The sequence below is a fragment of the Drosophila biarmipes genome, chromosome 3L (genome assembly GCF_025231255.1).
Source record: "Drosophila biarmipes strain raj3 chromosome 3L, RU_DBia_V1.1, whole genome shotgun sequence".
NCBI lineage: Eukaryota > Metazoa > Arthropoda > Insecta > Diptera > Drosophilidae > Drosophila > Drosophila biarmipes.
This window is the reverse complement of record NC_066613.1, coordinates 18,129,803-18,145,618: the sequence shown is the minus strand read 5'-3', so window position 1 is coordinate 18,145,618 and position 15,816 is coordinate 18,129,803. Positions and strand designations below refer to the sequence as shown.

The following is a 15,816-nucleotide window of genomic DNA, read 5'->3' as shown; positions in this document are numbered from 1 at the left end:
TAATTGGGAAAACTAGAAACATTGCACAGGTTTGTAATATTAATATTAGAAAAATGTTTATAAGGACCAAAAAAAATTGTGCGATTTAAAGCTCTTTTTTATATAATTTCTACATTTTCTGTTTCAAATATAAACATATATAATGGAGGTATTAAAATTATTGTATTCCCGAGTAAATCAAATTAGCAAATGCTGGGAAAATTGAGAGAATTCTTGGCACCTAATCAAAAATTCCAGAAAATATTAATTACGTTCTAAAAAACAGCAGAAAACATATTCTTTCTAGCTTTTTTTTTATTTTTGTATTTTTGTATGTAAATAAATCTACAGGTGTAGGTATACTAGAACATTTAACATGAATAGATACAAAATGAATATCTGTTGATAATATGTGCAGAAATATATTATCTCTAAAAGAGCATTAGCAACATTGCATGTGGCTCAACCCACTGCAACTTTCCATTCCACTTGAAGTCCGCTGCTGAACTCCTTGAGATACTTAATAAAAGATACAAATACCCCCTCGTACCACCCCTTATCACCCTTATCAATGCCAAACGAAGTTTGCTCTCCAATCGCAACCCACACACGCACTTCGGCGATTCGAGCTCTGTTCGCACATAAATCACAAATCATGTTGACCTTAAATCGGAGAAACAAAAACTTTGTCATAACATGGCCAGGAACGACAAGCACGGTCCACTGCCACAGGAGGCGGGTGGCAGGTGGCAGGGGGAGGCTGTCAAGGCTACGTGACAAACAACAAGGTGACATAAATATCCAGTTGCTCCAAAAAGGAAACTAAACTTTTTCTCTTCGCCAAGGCAACATAGCAGAGTGCAAGGGAGCAGGGGATGTGGGGCAGGGTGGGAGGGGAGGCGGAGACGCGTTCCAGGCGATGAAAGCATAAAGCCATACAGTAGAACCTCGAGAGTGAGGGCAGGCTCGGACTATAATTCCAAACCATTTAAAAACTGAATTTCAATTAATTAAATAAAAATAAAACTAACTTAGAGTTGATCACTAAGTTTTAGAATCTTAGTTACTTAGTTTTCTAGTAAATATTTAAAAAGCGTTTTTTTTAATTTCAGATTTTTGTATCAAAAATTTGTTGTTTGTCTGGTAATAGTTTTTTAGAATAATAACCACCACAAATTTTATCAACCAAATAATTACAATTTTAATTAAAACCCCTTTTTTCAGAACAATTTTCAAACCTAAATGCTTTTATTTTAAAGGGATTAGAAGAAATTAATTTTTTGTATATATGTCATAAGGTTTTTAGGATTTTTACTGGTGATACATATGCATTTTAGAAATACTTATCTGTTAATAATTGCAATTCCAATTAAATATAGTTAAATAATTTTGAAACCCCTTTTTGGGATGTTTTCGAAAATGATTGTCTTTAAATGTCATGATATTTTTCGAAAGTTTTTAAGAAATATTTCTATTTATACCAATCAGAACTTAAGAAATGTTAATCTGACAGTAGGGACAATCAAATTAAGTAAGATTTTAATTGTAAACGAGTTCTCAGCACAATTTTTTTTAAGATTTAGGTTTTTTATGGTTAACTATATATGAAAAAATAGGTTCTATAGTGGTTATAACTAGGGGAAACTCCCTAGCTTTTTCAAAGATTTTTTCTTTTTTAATATTTTTTCCCCAATATTGGTCTTAACTCTCTAACCTTCTTAGTTCCCACTGAAGCAGAGAGCACTGTACCCACCTGCTGCTGCGCTGGCTGAGGAGTCGCTTGCACTGGCCAGGCGAGATTGAGGCTCCTGGCGGATGGTGTCGGCGGTGGGGCGTGCGGGGGCGCGTGTGGTGGCTGCGGCGGGGCAGCGGCGGAGTGCAGCTGATTAGCGGCGCCAAAGTGCAGCATGCTGGCGGTGTGACGTCGCGCTGGCAGGGCGGGCGGCGGGGTGGCGCAGGGGGAGTCCTGCTCGCCGTCCCCCTGCAGCGCCCCCTGGTTCGCCGGCGGTTGTTGTTGCTTGGCCTCGTTCGCCGGCGGCTTCTTGGGCAATGCCAAGGCGCTGCTGCCGCTGCCGCTGCCGCTGCCGTTGTTGTTGTTCAGCGAAAGCGAACGCGCAAAAGAACTTTTGAAGTAGCGACACGGCATGTGGAAATCAAAGTCAAGATCCGCCGCCTGCTGCATGTTGGCGGTGGCTGCGGTGGCTGCGGTGGCTGCGGTTTTCTGCATTTCCCCGGGCTAGAACGGCAGTTCCTCTTTTGGTTTTCCCAGCAGTTCCTCTTTTCACTGTTCCTCCTCTTCCACTTTCCTCCCCCCGGATTATTGCATTTTTTCACGCACTTCGCGCTCACTTTCACACACTCACACACAAATCAATTGGTTTTTGGGCACCCGAGCGATACGATTTAATAGAAATTCGGTGGAAATCAATTGCGATTTCTGCCACTTTTCGACCGCGCGCGCAGCACAAACAAAATGCACGGGGGCCGCAGCGATTTTCCTTGGCGTCCGCACTGCTGAGCTTTTTTCCGCAGAATGAGCAGGCAGAAGAAGCAGCGCACGGAGCTGGGCAGCTGGCCGGAAAGTAGCTAGATCCACGATCGCCCGCTGCGCTTACCAACACTGGAGGGGGAGAATTGGCTCGAAGCTGGGCACAAAAGTAGGCTACAGATTTTAGGTAACAGGTAAAATGTGTGTCAGGTAATAACACTGTCGAGTAAATTTTACGCACTGATATGAAAAGTATTTAAAAATGTGAGAAAAATATATGTAAACAAATGGGAATATAAATAGTAAACACATATTAAGATATATATATTAAAATGAAATAATCAATTTAGATCATTTCAATTTTTATTAAAATGAAATAATTAATTTAGATCATTTTAATATATATATTAAACTGTCAAGTCAATTTCACAAACTGATTTGAAGTATATTAAAAAAATAAAATATTTACGAATTATTGGAATATATCTAGTAAACATATATAAAAATATATTTATTAAAATGAAATAATTCATTTAATTAATTTTAGTATATATATGTATTAAAATGTCAAGTCAATTTTACAAAAAGAATTTAAAAATATTTTTAATAGTAAAATATTTATAAATTATAGGTACATAAATAGTAATTATATATAAAAATATATATATTAAAATGAATTAAATTAACTATTTAATACTCAATGTTTAAGAAAGTTAATTTTTAAGTAGGTTTTAAGATAATAAAAAGTGGCTAACCCATAAATTCTAAAAAACTAGCGCCGTCCTTATACTCCTAACGGCCAACTTAAAGCCTTATATTAATAGATATGGAAATTTTCTCATATACTTTTAGTAATACTCACAAATAAACTCAATATAGAATATAGTAATACTCTCAAAAAGGAATAACTAAATATTTTAAAATAATATTATTTAACACTCAATCCATAAATAAGTTAATTTTTAAATACAATTTAAATAATAAAAAATTGCTAAACCATAATTTGTAGAAATCCAGCCCCGCCCCTTTATTTTTAAAGCTTTACAATAATGAATTATGAAATTTTCTAAAATACTTTTAATAATATTCTAACATAATATCAATCAAAAAAATGTAATTAAGTACACAAACACTTCTTGAAACGTTTATACTTGCGTTGTTAGGGTAAACAAAATGTGCTACAAAAAAGCTTCATTCAAACTAACATCACTTGAGCCCTCTATTTTTTATGGTATTCGCCCCCTCCAAGGAGGCATTAGCATTCGAACCCGGCCAACAGCAACCCCTCCGGCTCCTCGGCCAGGTAATCCCCGGCCTAATTCCCATACCTTATGTGCTATCTAAATTGGGGGGACAGGTTGCCAATCAATTTGATTGCGCTGCGCTGATGTTCGGCCCTGTTTATCTAGCTTAGGGGCAAGGATTTTTCGGCTCTTATCACAACAGAAGTGCTAAGAGTACCTTTGATGAAATGCACATAACCCCCTCTGACACACAAATCGAAGAAGTAAAGCTAAGGCAGAGAATATTTTGTTGATGGTTTCTGATCCCCGAAAGCCATGACCCCAAATTGAATATTTTTAATAGTCACTATTCAGTGGTTTTCGATATTTGTATTTTATTTGTACGTTATAATATTTCTCCATTTTGGGTAAATAACATTGATTTTTAGAATTTAAAAAATAACTATACGAATATTTAAAGAAAAGTAATGATGTTAATGTTATTTATATGATATAAAATATTGTAGGAGAGAATATTTTAAAGCAAAGAATACAGTACTAGCTAGCAACTATAAGTGATTGACGAAATCCTTTTGCAACTTGACCCCTTGCCACCAAAATAGAACCCCGGCGATTAGTCAGCCTCGCACAGTGGGCACTTAGTATAGATTTCTATTTTTAAGGCCCCACGATCCACTGTTGCCATGTGCGCATGCCCCTGCGACTCGCCGTTACATAAGCCTTATATAAGGGGGCCGTGCGCGCGAGCGGGATGGACGTACATCGCGGCGCGCTCTCGCCTCTCCCCAACTAGCCCCCTCTCGCTCTGCCCCACTGAATGGCCATGGCTCCAGTGGAGATAAAGACCACGTGATGCGTTCCACCGGCTGCAGCAGAGAGGGAGAGTAAAGTGGCGCGGCAGAGCGTGAGAGAGGAGTACTTGAAGTGGCTTTGCTCTTGTTTTGATTTCCAATTTATGCTCCATGCTCCCCCGCGCCGCCTTGGAAATGATTTAATCTTTTCGAAAATAGTTTCAGTTACGCGTTGTTGCTGCGACCGTGTGTATCGGTAATCGGTTTTCGAAGATTTGCAATCGGCTGGGAGAGAGTGCAATGAGCAGGCCCAAGGAGAATATCATGGATTTGTCCGTGCGAGGTAAGTGGTCAATTGAGCACCTGTCCAAAGGCCCTCCCTCCCTCGCCTCTCCCCCACTCACAAAAGAAACACGTGCATTGGTGAGAGTGCGAATCGGTTTTGTTTGCTCTGCCTCTCACTCACACTTCCAGGGTGGAAAAGAGAGGGCGCAAGAGCGTTGGGTGGGTGGGCGTGTGTGATAGTAAGCTTTTGCCCGCTTTTTTTGCGAGGGTTAAGCCCCCATGTGACAAATTATTTGATTTTGTCTTCTGATTGCTGCAAATTGGTTTCCTTGATTCTCTTTTTTCTATTTATAAGGTGTTTTTTTGTTTGCCTTGCGGCGGAACCTTAGGCAAATAGCGGTTAATGTACACACACGCAAAATTAGAGAGAGACGGTGAGAGCCGGTATTTTGCGTTCGGTTTTCGATTGAAACGTCACTGGGTACAGTGGCCTCAGGCTAAGAGCTCCCGAAATGGAGGTGCCACAGAAATCTTTAGGGATTTGAAACCACTTAAAAGGATATCTTATGTATAGAAGCTCTATCGTAAGGATTTTTGAACTAAACAAAAAATCGTAGCATACCTTTTGGCACCCTTATAAGAGATTTTAAATGGGAGATTTTATGAAACTTCTAAACTTACCAAATATTTAATGATTTGATTTATATATTCATATAAGGAATCAAATATAAACCAGTAAATTGTAAGATAGACCCCATTATCATTCTTATAAAGATATATAGATTAGTATAAGATAGATTATACCATGCTTGGTAGATAATAATGAACCATGGTACGCCATTGGTGCTCACTGTACTCGCCGGCCAGCGAGTGAATAATTCAGAATTTACACAGCATGTTGTCATTAATTAGTACAGTCCAGATGCCGTCTAATTGATATATTGTGGCCCGCCCCAGGAAACCCCCATTCCCAGCCCCCGGCCCCTTAGCCGCTCCGCCGAACGACTTCCCCCGAGATAAACCCGTATTTGCCCACCCGATCACCTGCCTTCGATATGCATAGAACTGACCCCGTTGGATCTGGCGTCGGCATTCACGGTCTTTGATATCAGACTAATCAAGTGCTGGGAGGCTCGATAAAATACCGTGGGTTTCTCGGGTCCAATTCCACCTAGCATTTTTCGGTTGCCATGATGGACTGCTGTCCGGAGTTGGTGAAATAGAAACGACGACGTCGTCGTCGCCCGTTGTCGCCATCCCACTATCACAATCAATTGCACTGTCATCGTGTCGCCGGCTTCGTTATCAGGAGGAAAGGAAAGACGAGGTTACCAGGCGACTATAAATATTTACCCTCATGATATAGTTGGGCCGCATAAAAAGTGAGTTGTGGCTCTGTGGATGGTGATTATTGTGATTATGGTGAGGATGGAGGCAGAGGCGCGTTTAATTATAGGCGTTTACGACAAAGTCACACAGTTGCCATCCATCGCTCACGTTTTGAAAATGGGGCCCCGATAAGCCAGGCCATGTAATAAAGACCGCTTTTATTTCGAGACTTTTGGGAATATTTGTAAGGGTCCCGGAATTTTCCTAAGGTTAAGGGGGATAATGATTTATTCGATTTTAGATTATTATTATTCAACCCAAAATACCATTAATATTTATTTTCTATAAACCTTAGAAATGGTATTAATAAGAGGTATTTAAAGTTTAATGATGGTACTATTAGATCCCAAAGCTTCTGATCAGGCCTACAGTGCCCCTTCATAGAGCCCCCTGTGATACCCTGGTACTCACTATTTTCCAGTAACTTCTCAAAGCTCCCATTGAAAGCTCTCGAGAGTGCGAGAATCGTTTTCTCCGTGTAAAACCGGCTCTCCCCACCTGCGATTCCGTTTCGAGCGATCGGATCACATGGTCATGTCGGGGATTTCGTGGCCGTCTTGGAGCCCCGTAGCTCCATTCACTCCGCTCCGGCTGATAAGATCGCAACGCACGCTTCTGGGCGTGGAATTTTTGCGATGCAAACGCCAAAGAATTGATACCAGAACCAAAACAATCTATGTCGCAATTCTGGGAGGCTGACCCACCAGCCATTATCTGGCCTAACACCACTAATCTGCTCCAGAAATCGGGTCACCAAACACGCGACTAACCTGAATGGAAGCCTTGGCACGCGCCCTCCTATAAACAGAAAAAAACGCGTCTGGGCAGTTTTGGAAAATTTCTGAGCAATCTGAGTCAGGCGTTTTTGGGGTCGGTCAAGTCTTGCAAGTGGAATGGATTTGGAATTGACTGGAAGTGGACTGGACACTTGGTGGCGTGATGATAGAGCCCACAGCATATACATGAAGTATACGCATGGATGCCAGGCGATTTGTTTTGAGTCGATCGGGCAGTGGTACAGTCCTCAAGCGCCATAGAGAATGGCCCATAGATTAGATTCACCAGCTGGCAGACATTTACTCGTTAAAAAGGGTTTATCAAGTCAGTTTGATATTCAATTTATTTCGTCACCTGCTATTTATAGGAGTATTTTTAATGGCAGGTAAATAAATTATGCACTTGAGTGTGACAGTGACGAGCCTCTGACAATGTATGAAACTGGGGAGAGACCTTGGGGTACTTTTATTTATCAGTACAGATTTTTAGGATTTAAAAATTCGATTAAATAAGAAAACATGTTTCCCATAATTCAGTTGTTTTATTATTTTTTTATATTAGTATTTTTAACATAACATTAGTTTTAACATAATCAGTTACATATTGTTTATCAAATAATTATCTCTTTAAATATTTTTTAGCTGTAGGAAACATGTATTATTATGTTAAGACAACACTTTAATAACATTAAACTTGGATATCGCAATCAGAAAATTTCTATGAGTCATTTTATTAAGTTTCACAACAAATTACCCAAGATAAGTGTGTGTATAAGTCGAAAATATCTTATAAATCGTAGACTAGTAATTCTTTTTAGTCACTGTAAGAGGTTTCTCCGCAAAAAATGATTTATTGCTACTTTAGTCATCTTTTACTCAATTCAGATTTCCACTGGTCAGCCAAGTTTACTTTTATTAAGTAAGTATTCCTGAGATTTTAGCGATTCCGCGGAATTGTGCACACTTAAGCTCCAAGGAACATATCAAATATTTATAAAGTCAGCGAAAACTTCTCCGATTATTCAGGCTTCTCCTTGTTCTTCGGCCCTCTCTTTGACCATTACGTCAATGTGCAATAAGAGAAACCAGAGAAATCTAAACAAAACTGCAGCGCTAGCAAGTGCGGTAATAAGCAGGCCATCTCGCTTGCACCGCCTGGAACCCATTTGAATTGCGAATGCGGATTGCGAATCGTGGGGCAGCGGGCGGCAGGGGGAGGGGTCTACGGACGGAGGCTTGAAATTAAATGGGGGAGTCGCCGCGTCGACGGCGACTGCAAAAATTAATATTATGTCATGCACATGTATTGCGGTCTGCGGTGTAATCTGCCACAGTGTGCGTGTGTCAGTCTGGGCGAGCTTGTGTGTGTGGGTGTGTAATTAGCTGTGCACTGGGAGAAATTATCAAAGTCAATTTTTTTCATGTGTGTATAAATATTTATAAAATTTGGTTTAAATTCTAAATTAGCTTATATATTATAAAATGAAAGTTAAATGCAGGCAACATAGGGAGTATTTATTTTAAATGTTCCCTTTCAAAGTGGTACCTTAAAAACTACTTTTTTCCGTGTAATTGTGTGACAATCATTTCCAAAGGCTTCTAATTGCAGTGTAAACAAAATCATAGTTTATTAAACAAGTTGAATCACTAAATTCCTGAATCATAATTTCTACGATAAGAGTTGTATGTTTTTTAAATGAGCTTGATTAAATTTGGTATTATATACATTCCTTTTTTTTATTAACATATGATCTTGCTGTGCCATTTGGAACAGTGTAATTTGCCCAAGAGAACCACTGAGAACAAGTGAGAGAGCTGAGCTTTATCAGGGGATATCAATCTACACGTGTTACAAAACGACAACAACAAAAAGAAATCACGATCGGTTAAATAAAAGCGCCAATTTACATAGGGTATAGTAGTTGGCAAAAAAGAGAACGTGAGAGGCCGAAAGAAAGAGCTGGGCTTAACACACACACACACACTCGCACACAAACATGTGTGCTTCAATTAAACGGCGCCATAAAGACCTACAACAACGGTACTTTTTGCGCTCATTCGCATACAAATTGCAGGCAATCAATTTGCAACAACGACAATAAAAGCAATAAAAACAATGAAATCCACCGCAGACACCGCAAAACTATAATGAAGAAGAGGCAGCAGCAGCAGCAGCGGCTGAAGAGCATTTAATGAAAATGTCCAATAAGCCAGAGAGCTTTTTATTTATGACAACTGTGCGTGTGTGTCCGTCAATCCAATTGTGCGTGTGTGTGAGTGCGAGTGCAGGAAAATAGACGCAAAAAAACCGAAATTATATTGGCCATAAAATTCGTACTAAATATAAAAATGCACGAAATTTGGCTCAGCGAAATATGTTAACAATGGTGGGAGAGTGAAATAATGGGGGCGACTGAAAAATAATTTAATTCGATTTTTTTGGCGCAAATTTTTGCAAGGCCAAGCTCAAAGCGATAGAAAAAGCCCATATAATAACAGGTTTGGCCCCGTGGCGACTTGTAAAACGAAAGACAGTGGTCAGAGGCTTAAGAAATATTAGACTACATTAACTTAATCTCAAATTACAGATTTTTGAAATTTTAAATGTTTTTTTTTTTTAGTTAAAACAATGAAATGAGATTATTGTATAAAGGTGAATAAAGTACCTTTTTCAAAGCATACTTTAAGGAACAGATTAAAGTTGGGATAAACTAATTATTTTTATTTTCGAATGTAGCTTAAAATATGTATATAAAAATGTTATTATTTTATTTTTTTTTTTAATATTTGATTTTTGTTTTTCACTTATGAAAACTATAAGTCCTGGTCATTGTAATCTTGTGAACTCAAATAAAAAAATAAATGTATTGAAAAATACTCTGTTTCCTTATGGAAATTTTGAGAACAATAAGCTCATATATGATTATTAAAATAAATTAATATGCGGGTGTGAAAATTGAAGATGATACGAGCTCCCTTCGCCCAAAATAAAAACATCAATTGCAATTCGACTATCAAAACCAAATAATTGGACTGTTTGAAGGAAATGACACGAGCAGGCTTAATTAGTAGCCACAACAATCAATTGTGGCGCCCCCATATTTGCGCCATCCCAACCCACTGTGTCAAGTGAAGGAGATGGGTGTACCGTGCGAGAAAAAGAGGGGATGCACCGGACCGGCAAAAAGTTTAAATGAAAATCCAAGTTAAATAACCACGTGGTGGAGTGAAGTGCATTGTTGTTGCTCCTTGTTATGCGGGGTTCTCAGCGGTTTTTCGTGCGAGTTTGTTTTCCAAATTGCAGCTCGAGTGCCCTCTCCCTCACTCCCCCACCCCAGCTCACTCGCACTTTCATCGCACTGTGTGAGCCCGATTTTGCCTTTGTTTTTCTTGTTGTTTGTGTTTGCCTTGGCGGTGTCAACAGATGATGAAAAATGCGCCACTTGAGGACTGAGGCGATGAATCCAAAAGCGAACCAATGCGACTCAGGTAAAGTGAAAAAAGTAGTCAACAAAATAAAAATCAAAAAAGTGTATTTACAATTTATATTTTTTAAATGAAAAATAAAAAACACATATTATTTTAATAAATAAAAAATTAAAAACATTTTATAATTTTAATTATGTCTAAATTAAAAAATAAATTAATGAACCCATTTTCTAAGGAAGCTAATATCATCTACTATTTTGAGAAGTACCATATAAAACGTTTATAATGCTTGATTTATTGCTAATTGTAAGTATTCTGTAAGATACAAAAAATTCACTAAATTAAAATCAATTAACACACAATATGCATTTTTCTATCCAATTTTTTCCGTTTACTGTCGGTGATTGAACCCGTATCTTCAGTTGCTCTATATTGCATTTTTTTTTTGATATTTTCAAATTTGTTTCTACATGCTTTTCCGCTCAGTGTACATATCTTTGTGCACTTCCCGGTCGTCATTCGGTTAGATGTATTGGCAGGAGCAGTGACAGCGAAAGGGCAAGAGCGATTGCCAGTCCCCGCAGGAGAGTGGGCATTCGTGTGCTGAAAAAAGGTGAACAGCGTGTGAAGTTGTGACGTTGAGGGTTCCACGGATTTGATACTTTTTCCTGTAATTTTCTGTTTTTCTATGGGGTAAAACTCATTGTAAGTGACACTTGCCTGGGGAGTGAGGTGGGCATGAGTGCTGCTCAGGCATTTTCGGCTGCTCATTTACGCCCCCAACCAAGAAGTGGCCGCACAGATCAATCACAAGACCTAAGCCCATGTCTTACCCCACTCACCCCCGCCCCTGGCCCCACCACCTACCCCTTTTGAACATCCACCCCCTCTAATGCTCCGTTAATTGACAGTCGACGCTGTCACTGCCTCTGCCGCTGTCGACGCTGACGTCGTCATCGTTGCCTGACAGTAAATTGAAAAATTGTTGAGATTTCTCGAAATAACGCAAATGTAAAATATCTATGAAATTACAAACAACAAAAAGCAATCAGGAAAGCAAGGGTACTGAGAAAAGTGTTATGCTCAATGTTTAGGAATAGTTTTTCAGACAGTTTTTATAAGTAATTTAAGGGTATTTTTAAAGATTCTTTAATTTTTTTAATATTAAACTTTTTTGCTGAATAAAAAAGTTTTCTTTTGGGATTATTTCTATCAGAAATATTTTATATTCATTTTTAAGAGGTTGTAAAGATTTATTAATATTTTTATAATTATTAACTATATAATCAAATTCTGTACAACAACTACAAAAACATATATTTAATGATTAATATATCAATATGCTTTTATTGGGCACCTAAATGTTTACTGTGCACCCATCTAGCTGGCTTTCTTCATTTCTATCTCTCTCTGGTTTTGTATTTATTTGTTCTTTGGCTCTGGCAAAAATAAATTAAACTTTTACGAAAAATGCTCGGTTCAAGGTGAGCCTATATGAGTGTATAAATAATTTATGTGGCTGTAGTTCTGGCCCCACCCCTTCTATACTCAATACACCACCCGTGCCCCACCCCCGCCACCGCCACCGCCCCCGCACACGCGCTTTTGTCTGCCAACGTCACACGCAAAATTTTAATTGAATTTACATTCCCATCGACAGCGAAGAAGCAGAAGTACAGACGAAAATAAAGAAATATTCCTATCTGTTTGGCCCGTTTGATAAGAAAGTGGCGGAGGGGCAGGAGAAAAAGTAATTCAATTAACAGTTGGCCAATAAAAACGGAAAACGATTGCCCATTTAAGTGGTCAAGGGGTGGCGGGCGGTGAAATGAAATAGCGTTCAATAAAAAAGAATTGCTCAATCAAAATGGTTTCTCAGGTAGCATTATATTCTACTTTTTATTTTGCAGACGATTTGGCCAAATGCCTTTCTTTCCTTTTGCCGAGGAAAAGTACCCTTGAGTTTGTTTAACAGTGGCTATTTCATTTTGTAAATAAAAAAATCTCAATGGGGTTCATTTGATATTTTGTATCCCTGAAAGTATCTATATACTATTTTTGAGAAGATATATTGCTCTCTATCTATCTAATATATTTATTGATTTACTAAACCCCATAAAAACCATAAATCAAATTGCCTAAAAACATGTCTGCGACGTGCTTCTTCTTTTCCTTAGGTGTGTGTTAATTAAGTAGCTCGTGGATATGCAAATTTGAAACATGGTAACCGCTTATAAGAATGGTTTGAGCACAAATCCGCCGAACGGGTATCTCGTAGTCCGCAAACTGGATTAAGGCTCTCAAGTTCGAAGGTTTTTCCGTGGCTCCCAAGTGCGTGAGCTGCCACTTAGGGCATTTCCTGCCCACTTCTTGCCCCAGGTCCTCGTCCCCCAGCCAAACTCATAGATACACTCGCACACAGACGCAGCGAACTGACAGTTTATAAATGATCATGCGTGGGTGAGTGTTTAACGGTGGGTCGTTGGGTGGTGGCAGGCGCTGAGTGGGTGGCTTTCGTAGGGGGTGGGGTGGTGGTGCCCAAGTCGTGCCTGCTTTGTTTGCTTTGCTTTTGTTGCTGCCGTCACGTGGTATCTTCTTCTTGTTCCCTATTTTTTTGGCATTGAAGCTTTTGTGAGTTTGTTGATTTTTTTGTGTGCTTTTTGTTTGCATTTCACGTTATTCCACTGCAGTTGAAATTATCAATATTGTTGTTGCTCTAGTTGTTTGCCCCGGAGTTAGTTGGGAAAATGTTTGACTTCCCTGCAGGAAAGTAAAACTTCCCCCCTGCTTCGGCTTGTTTGTCGTTCGCAAAGTGTTTAAATGGGCCGGGAAAGTGAGCTGGGGAATGGGAAAACTGCTGTGAAAGACGGGGAACATTTCTTGTAATTTTAGTCAAGCATAAAATTTATTTGACTGATTTTTTAAAGACCCACAACCAGTGGGTCGAAAAATATCTCTGAAATTTGAATGTAATTGATTGAGATTCTTGTGCAGGGGTTGACATTTCAGGAAAATGAATGATCTGTCCGACGAAAAGGACAACATGTCATTACTAAACATATGGAAAATGAAAGATGAAGCCGCAGGATTCTTTAATATCGTCCTAAGAGTTTGAAAAAAAGTCTTTAAAAGATTTTCCTTGGATGCACAAAATTACTTAAAGGTAAATCTTAAGTATACTATTTTAAGAAGCAAAATATATAAAAGAACTAATCAAAGGGATAGCTACACTACAGAAGGTTTTTTTGTATAAGTTTCCTTTTTCGATTTAAAGATACATACATCCTAAGTATATATACATATGTACTCAATAATAATTTGAATGCCACCTGCTTTTGTTGACTCCCCATTAACCCCTCAACAACAATCGCCCGGCAAAACCCCATTCCATCATAATTAACTCTATTCATCAGTCTGTGTATCCGTGCATCTAGCGATCTGTTCAACCAGATAGATCCAAGTGTGCAAACAAATCGACAATCATTGCATAGGCCAATATCTGTGCCCAGCCATTGAAAAAGTGCTAACAAAAGGAAATCTCGAAAAATGTTCTCGTAGTTTGGTGTTATTAATTCATTTGCGTGATGCTAATGAATTGCCACACAGCACTGGAGTGTATCCAGGAAAACATGTGGCATCTGCCAAGTATCTTTGGGATACGGATCTGGATCTGTGCCGTGTGCTGCGGAGACGTTTACGTTTGGCCAGAGAAATTTGGGACCAGCGAAAGGGCCCCTAAGTAGAGGGTCCCCCTGCCCCCGGTCGCAGAACCTCGAGCTGTATCCCCTATAGCTTCCCCTAATCTTCTCGCTAGATCAACAAAGAGCACACGTACTAATTCCGTCATTCATTTGTACGTTAATTTGTACAACTTGTCGTCGTTTGCGCCGTCGTCCGTTTTTCGTTTCGTTCGCTTTCGTTTCGTATAAATGTGCGAGATTTCAAATAGAGCAAAATGTAGTTCAGATCTCTGGCTAGGTATATGTACACACACAGGGATATACGTATATGCATTCGCCTGATAATGGGTAATCTCCATCCGAGTGTTGGCTAGGCAAACATACGTTTTCCGAATGCTCTGTGCCAGAACATGATCTTTCGCGGCGTGGATCATCGCTCACAGCTCCCTGCTAATGTCCACTAATTAAAAGAACTTCAGATTTGATTACCGCCCGCCTTCGATGCACTTTCGAGGGCATTACCTCGCTGACTTCTTGTGGCGGCTGAGCAAGGCCGATCAACGATGGTTATTTCGATAAGGAAAGCAAGTGTGTACCCTGTACATATAGAATGGGAAGTTCTTTGGCCGCCGTGTTTGCACGCTGATATGTGCAGTATGGCGATAAGGAGGTGGGCCCACTACTCGAAACCCCGAATCCGAAATCCATTTTTCGCTGCCTGCGACACTTCTGAAAATGCCAAAGCAAATAAGTTCTTAGCGACACATGGATATACACTGGGTGTACCTATATGCAGCGATATATATAGAGGTGTCCGCCGTCGGTTCCTTGACAGCCTGACATCTCGTGATGGGCAACATTGTTGGAACTATTCGAACCAAGGAGAGTCCAATTCTTTCTCGGTTCGCTTCGAATATGCGTTCACCCACAATTTGAGATACATTTTCGCCTTGTCTTTCTTTGGTTGCACTCGGTTAGAAAAGGCGGGCGAAGGGGCGAGCCCCTGGCTAAGGGGGGTCAACCTCGGCATAATTTATGGCGCTCGAACACGTTTCTTGGAGGACTCCGTATGGGAATGACGTTTCCGCCATAGAATCTATCTGTCCAAGCAACCATCCATATATATATGCCATGGTATATCTATCGGGGCGCTGAGTTATTTCCCTATGGCTTTCGGATTTTCTCCTGCCCACCGCTTCCTAGTTCTTCTTCATGTCACATGATGACAGGCGACAGATTCGCTGTTTTCGTTCTATTTCGTTCGAAGAAATTCAGTTTCTGGGTCCCTCCACTCGTACTGGCTGTGTGTATATCCCTCTGTTCTGATCGCCGGCATTTCTGGGCCCTGACTCACCGCCAAAATGGCCAAAATAGTACGAATCCCCTTGGCTTAGGGTGCCTTCAAATTTGGTTAAACTATTTTGATTCGAAGCGCTTTGTAGTTGATCAGTTGTTGATCTTGTCGAAGGTTGGCGGCGGAACTATCTTGGTTCGCTAGCACTCGGCAAGGTCAGTGGGTGATGGGGGCGGACAAAAGGTCAGGCAATGTCGTGATCAGGGTCGGTGTACGATTTCTAACCGGGAAATAATTATATCAAAAATTATAAAATTGTAGAATTGAAACCCTCTATTGGACGCCGCAAAATATCTATTAGTATCTTAGTAGTTGAATTTAAAGATTTAAATAACCATTATAGATATACAATTTTCCTTTCATTCCTTTGTTCATAAAAATCTATAAAACATAATTATGCG

At 39.6% G+C, this 15,816-nt stretch overlaps 2 protein-coding genes across 3 annotated transcripts in view; one reads left to right on the top strand and one right to left on the bottom strand.

Moving 5' to 3' along the window:
- The window catches only part of LOC108034967 (G-box-binding factor), a 28,213-nt gene extending 25,714 nt beyond the window's left edge, over nt 1–2,499 (bottom strand). Inside the window, exon 1 of the mRNA XM_017110279.3 lies at nt 1,733–2,499. Within this exon, the coding sequence (XP_016965768.2) occupies nt 1,733–2,206 (474 nt within the window). The 5' untranslated portion in view covers nt 2,207–2,499. The remainder of the gene's footprint in view (nt 1–1,732) is intronic.
- A 2,288-nt stretch (nt 2,500–4,787) lies between these two features.
- Nucleotides 4,788–15,816, top strand: part of LOC108034775 (hepatic leukemia factor) — a 58,655-nt gene continuing 47,626 nt past the window's right edge. For both annotated transcript variants that reach the window (XM_050886435.1, XM_044094724.2), the window contains exon 1: nt 4,788–4,845. In XM_050886435.1, coding sequence (XP_050742392.1) covers nt 4,803–4,845 — 43 coding nt within the window. In that variant the 5' untranslated portion in view covers nt 4,788–4,802. The remainder of the gene's footprint in view (nt 4,846–15,816) is intronic.